The 6,463-nt window shown below is 40.0% G+C and overlaps 1 protein-coding gene across 1 annotated transcript; it reads right to left on the reverse strand.

The window, feature by feature from the left end:
* Positions 1 to 236: 236 nt before the first annotated feature.
* Positions 237 to 3,725, reverse strand: LOC130374426 (12-(S)-hydroxy-5,8,10,14-eicosatetraenoic acid receptor-like). Its single transcript, XM_056581178.1, has 2 exons — positions 2,782 to 3,725; positions 237 to 2,155 (listed from the first exon to the last, which is right to left on the reverse strand). The coding sequence occupies exons 1-2, from the start codon at positions 3,367 to 3,369 to the stop codon at positions 1,685 to 1,687; spliced, it is 1,059 nt and encodes a 352-aa protein (XP_056437153.1). The 5' UTR covers positions 3,370 to 3,725; the 3' UTR covers positions 237 to 1,684.
* Positions 3,726 to 6,463: the final 2,738 nt, after the last annotated feature.

The raw sequence follows: 6,463 nt of genomic DNA on the forward strand, positions 1-6,463 counted from the left end.
CCCCAATTTGGACATCTGGCATCGCATGTTAGTCATTTTTTGAAAGGGTCATGAGGCAGTAGCATATTATTCCATGCTGCTTCTTACCTCTGAGGACCATTCAGCCCTCAGATTGGCATGGGAAGCTGATCTTAATATTGCTTTCTCAGAGAAGAACTGGAGTCTGATCCTTAAAAACTAAAAGAAGATAAAACAAGACTAATTCAATGTATAACATTGCATAGAGTTTATTGGACCCCATCCAGGTTACACAGCGCAGCTTAGCTCTGCAGGTTAGCTGGACTTGAAAAGTTGTCATTCAGACTGATGAATAGGGGTGAAGAGTACCAGAAGTAGGGGCTCTATCTTGTCTACAGGAGTAGGAGGATGGATAGGAGTCCATTGGATCCTTATAGTTTTTAGTGTTTTTCACTATATTCAAAATGGTGACTTTTCATAAGTTGTTCACCATGAGGACACATATGTTGCCAAGGTACATGACTGTTAGTCAGAGGGGGGCAGGAGGTATGCTTTTTTAAAGTTTGTATCTTTCGATCATTTTAATCTGTGGCCATTTTTGTCACCCTATCCAACTATGGAAAGTTTCATAAAAGCGACAAAGCTTTTGGCTGTGTTTGTGTTTTTGTCAAAATAGTAGAAATAACTAATAATTCCAATTGGTTCCCTCTCCATTTGTGCATAGCCCCTAATAATAATTTCAGTTTATTTTATTAATTGTATTTTAACAATCATACTTACTTGCAGAATTGTTTTATTAATTTATTGTAGTTTAAATTCACAGCAGAATAATAATATAAAAAATACAGGTCACATACAATTAAACATCAAGAGAAATATGCAACCAATAATACAAAAATAAAGAATGAAACTATAAAATGTTAAACTTCAAAACAATGCATGGAGATCTTGAAAATGATCAACTTGGTTTACCAGATCCTTCCTAATCGGATAATGCCGTCATCATTCCATGCTCGGAGACCAAAACACTTCTATATCTTTGACTCATTGTGTCAACATGTTTGATCCATTCCTATTTCCTGTAAAACATTGTTACCTTGTAGAGTGAGTAAGGTCGGGTATTTCCAGTGAAGACAGCCAATGTGGTGGACTATTTAAAACCTACACATAAGGTAGAATGTTGAATCAGTCCTAGATGCCCTGATACTATGACCTCATCGTGACCAGGTGCGACTCTTTCTGACTGAACTGCAGCTAGTGTACTCACTTACTCATCACAATAACTGTGACGGAAAGAATACTGACTAACTTAATCACATTTACTGTTACAGAAACCAGGTTGCTTGTTCTGCAATGGGCTGTTTAGAAATTAGGTCTTTAGAGTTTTGTATCTACTTAGAACAGATAGAATCATACTTATACTTCAATATATCATTCTCAAAAAAATATAAACAGTTGCTATGAAGTCATTGCTATTATCTGGCAACATAGGGTAACTGGTTCAATCCCAAAGTAACTTTGCCGTTGCTGTCTCACTATGTTAATATTCAGTCAACAAAGCATCAAGAGGAAAGTCAGGTAAAACTATTACCATCCAAGACAAATAAACATATAGTGTGCTATTTTCTGTTGTAGCAGAACCCATTCTATAATAATTTAAACAATGCGGTCATTCCTTTGTATATTATGCTATAATGTACAAACAAGATGCAAGATCCAATTTATGTCAGATCACAGAATTGATGCGTTTGGGGTTGGACGAGTGGGCCGCAGAATTGAGGCTATCCTCTGGCACCTGGCCGCCCTTCACCAGGCAGGGGAAATAACTGCTGAGGTACAGGCCTTTAAACTTAGTGCTGCAGAAGCAGTAGACCAGCGGGTCCAGCAGGCAGTCGAAGTAGGACAGAACCATGAGGCCGTCGAAGGCCTCTGCGGCGATGTTCTCTGTGTCCTCCGACCACCCCTGCACCCTGGCGATGAGCAGAACCATCCTTGCCAAGGCGCAGGGCAGGAAGCAGATGGAGAACACCACCATGACGGAGGAGACCAGGAACGACGCCCTCCTCAGCTTGGTCTTGTCCCCCACCGTCTTCTTCCTCAGCCGGTTGACGATGCAGACAGTGCAGTAGAGAAGGATGACGAAGGGGATGACGATCTGGGTGAAGAACACTATCTCACGGAGGCTGTCCACCACATCCTGCCAAAGATGAAGCGCTTCATGTTACCAACATGCTCCGTCCATGTGTCACAGTGGCACATGCACGCATGCACACATACACAAATATACACATATGCACACATGCACACATACACACATACACATATAAACACATACACGCATACACACATACACACATACACGTATACACACATATACACACATACACACATACACATATACACATATGCAAACACACACACATACGACCATACAAATCTATCACATACAAATATAGATATCACATACATAAGACAGCAGTTCAAAATAACAAAACTGAGCTAATGTCAATGATTTTTTTATTTCTGTACTGTATGGTTCTAGTGGTAGTGGATTAGATGGCATACCATCCCCCCACAGACACGCACATGCCAACACACACGCACTGTGTGTGCTTTGGCTTTCTTGAAAGTCGCTAAATAACAAGTTATTTTGTGCTGTACATTTTAAGTGAATTGCTACTATATGTTTCGAGAACAATTGCTTTCCAGGTGTTCAGAAATGTGGTGCCTAAGATCAATCAACTCTTATCTTAACGTGATATACATGGTCATTGAATCACATTTTGGTGTACCGAGCATGTAGGAAATGTTTGCAAACTATACTTTGACGAAGGCAATCTTCTTGTTTTTGTCTTCGCCATCCACTGCCTTGTGACTGTTGCAGCATTCAAAGGTGTTCAACATCGTGGGAATGGTGAGGGGCAGCAGAAGCAACCAGATGATGATGGAGATGTGAGGAGACTTCTTGAGGGCCTTGAGGAAGTTCTTCCTGCCTGGCCAGACCACGTTGAAGTAGCGGTCGATGGAGATGACAGTGAGGAAGGCGATGCTGGCCCCGCGGTTCAGGAACATCATGAAGAGCATAGCCTTGCAGGTGGCGTCCTGGACACTTCTCCTCTCCCCGCTCAGGAAGTTGTGTGCCTTGAAGGGCAGGCAGAAGAGCAGCAGGATGTCGGCCAGGACCATGTTAAAGAGGAAGATGTTGTTGCTGTTGGTCTTCCAAAACTTCAGCTTGAAGATAAATAGATGGAGAACAGAGGCATTCAAAGGCAGAGCCAATATAAAGATGATGATCGTGACAGCTGCATAGACTCTATAGAGCGCCTCGTTGGTGACCAGACAGTCCTTGTCTAGTGTTGAAGCAGTGGAAGCCATCGTCGTGTTCTGCACATGATCAGATACTGAATTCATTATTGACTATTCACTGAAAAGCTACTAGGTGCTAGACAAATAAAAGGCCACAATGCCTTCAAGATGTCAGCAAAGTAACTTCACCAACAGGCAATGAACCGTCGCTACACAAGTTGCAACAAGACTTGTTATCCTGAACTGAAGAAATTCCTCCAAAACAAGTGGTAAACTCCAATCATCCAAGTTCTTGTTTCTCCTTGGTTATTCAGGATGTAGCTTGAGCTGCAAAAACACTCCCGTTCCTTAGTGGTCTTTTTTTTCTTAGTTATTTTTATTCTACAAATATCGAAAGAATGTCAGGGTCGACTCAGTTAACAAAGTGCTCCGCAGAGTGGAGCACGTAGACGTCCAACTGCTCTGTGGGTTTTACTGTTCCGACTTGTTTTCTAAGCTCCTCCCTGCAGTAGAGGGAGGTGAGTCACCAGCTGCCTCTCCACAATCACACTTTATTGCCCTCATACTGAAATAAAGTATATGGTCTACTCTAAATTGATAAAAATCTCATATCTTCAATTCATACAAGATTCAAACCACCTTAGATGATCTGAGGATAATAAAAACTGAAGAAATGCTGAATCTATTGACTATAACCAAAGCTTATAAAAACAATTACATCACCAACCCATTGTTTCCCTTTTGGAATTTATAAAGAAAAAAAAATCCAAGAAGGTACAGCCAGAGACAGAGCTCAGAAATTGTGTTTAGGGATGGGTAGGATTCAAACAGTCTCAACTAATTGTAGGCAGAAAACACATAGCACTACCCTGGCCAAACGCCAGGTCAGTTCTTTACAAACAATCTCAAAGTATGCTAAACATGTCCTCCCTGTGTGAGGAGTGTTGGATGTGATTCTCCACGAGGATAATGAAGTAGCCAGGAATTTGGTTGAAGATGTATGCACAGGGGCATTAGTTATCTTAAACGTCAGGAGGATGTAGCATCCTGAGGGAGAGATTTTTTAAATATTAAAACATACATACAAGGCCCAGTGCTTTGACAAAGGCCTTCCATGCCTCGAGTCGTTCAAAAATGTGAATGGCCAGTCCAGACTTGTCTCAATCTCCTGAGTCCCTTCTACAGCTGGGGAATTCTACAGCTAGGGAAAACACAAGGTTCTTATTTTTCTGCTTAAAAATGACATTATAGTTCTGTAAATAGACCCTCTCTCTTGAAAGCAAAGTGTTTTTTGTTTTTGTTTTTGTTAGTTAGGGGGATGAAACCTTAAAAACAATGGCATATTGTGGATGGTGTCTTCATAATGTTCTGCAAATCTGTCTTTTCTTCTGGGGGATGAAAATCTAAAGAAACAGCAGATGGAGAACATTTGTGACAATAAAGCATTTATTATTGTGCAACTGATTTATGGAGTAGTCTAGCTATAGACTAAGGCTGTTTCCCAATGTCAAGGAAGCATGCTCAACGGCCGCCCTTTTAAGGACGCTACGTCATAGAACGCCGACAAGCACTGTTCCAATGTTGAGGACACTCGAAAGCCGCGCCATTTTTGCGTCCTTTGTTTTTGAGAATTCCGAGATTTTTCAAGGATGCATCGCTGCATCCTAGACGAGCCAAAACTACCCACAATTCTCTGCGTTCACTGGGCGGGTTCTTGAAAATGGCACAGCAGTACACGTTCAAACGAAGTGAAGTTATATTAGTTTTCAGAAATATTTTGTGCCGTATTGCTTTTTATAGATTCATCATGTTAATGCAAATAATCAAGCCTAAAGACCTGTGCCACTTTTCAAACGTTTTTGCAACTTAATGATACGTTGCTATATTTTGCATGGACGTAGCTGGTGTTAAACACCACTGTCACCAATGTAAATTTACTCGCTCACAAGATTACATTATTTATGTATACCTATTTATGTTTGTGTTGAAACGGTTTTTTTTAGGGTCAGCCCAGCAAACGGAGGCTTTTGTGCGCCTTAGGGTGGCACACAAACATTTGTTTACCGGTGGAAGGGATAGTGCCACTATCCAATGTTGTAAAATTAATGCAAAACCGATCATTTGCAATGTTTGTAATTTTTAATGAACGTATATAATTGTATTTTATATGATATACTTATGTGTTCAAAGCACTGGTAGATTGTAGGCATATATGAATGAATGAATCAGATCATATATCCAAATAAATACGTTTATCATCTCTTTCTTTGTCTTTTTTCCCCCTGCATAATAGTAATCAACCGTACTGTAAATGTGATGCATGAATTAAGTTCTCAGACAATTTCACTTAGTTTTATAAAAATTGAATGGATTTTCCTTTTAATAAAGACAATTCGATCAACCACAACAAAGCTTTTGTGACTTCCCCAAAGAGGCTCCATGCGAAGGACACATGACCGCATTCATAACAGACAAAAGTCAAATAAATATCGATCAGCTTGATTGCTGCCATGTTTTATTCATAAGCGCACATGTGTTTACAAGCAGACACGCAGTATTAAAAAGCGGAAGCGGAAGCGCTTCAACACTACCAAGTCGTTCCCAAAGTCAGACGTTACAAACGCTAGGAAGCACTCGAGCTAGCACTCTAGTCTCATCTCCATAGGACGCGACTAGCAAGGACGCGTCCTAGCAAGGCTGCAGCCTTCACTTTGGGAAACAGCCGAGATGTGTTGGCTAGGTTTTGGTTGATACTTCAGAACTTTAGAAATGTTTTCTGTAATTCCTGTTCAAACTGCATCAGACTACCTCGTCATTTGTAACTTTTATTTTTCAAAATACAACACAAAACATATTTAAACATATTTAAACCTATCAGCATTTGATTTGGGCTCATCTCTTAATTTGTGGCTTGGACCAAATTACTGTTACAGAAACAGTTATTTTCTAATACATTATTTTTTAGATAAGATTGTAGGCCTACTTCATTGATTTCGTATTTTTGTTTTTATGCAATCACAGAGTATCTGTGAATACAATTAATATTAGTCTCATTATTATTATTATTATTATTATACATGCCCTTTACGACTCAGGTTTGGGGGTGGGACTTTTTTAATAATTTTAATCTGTTATCTGTTTCTTCCGAATCCTTCTAGAATATCGGCCTTGAGTAATATGACATTTCTCATCATAGAAA

The sequence above is a fragment of the Gadus chalcogrammus genome, chromosome 21, assembly GCF_026213295.1.
Source record: "Gadus chalcogrammus isolate NIFS_2021 chromosome 21, NIFS_Gcha_1.0, whole genome shotgun sequence".
Classification (NCBI taxonomy): Eukaryota; Metazoa; Chordata; class Actinopteri; order Gadiformes; family Gadidae; genus Gadus; species Gadus chalcogrammus.

Coding starts and splice junctions, on each gene's coding strand:
- LOC130374426 (XM_056581178.1), bottom strand. CDS start 3,369: ATGAATTCAGTATCTGATCATGTGCAGAACACGACGATGGCTTCCACT. Junction 2,156..2,781: donor AGAAGATTGCCTTCGTCAAA/GTATAGTTTGCA, acceptor CATCTTTGGCAG/GATGTGGTGGACAGCCTCCG.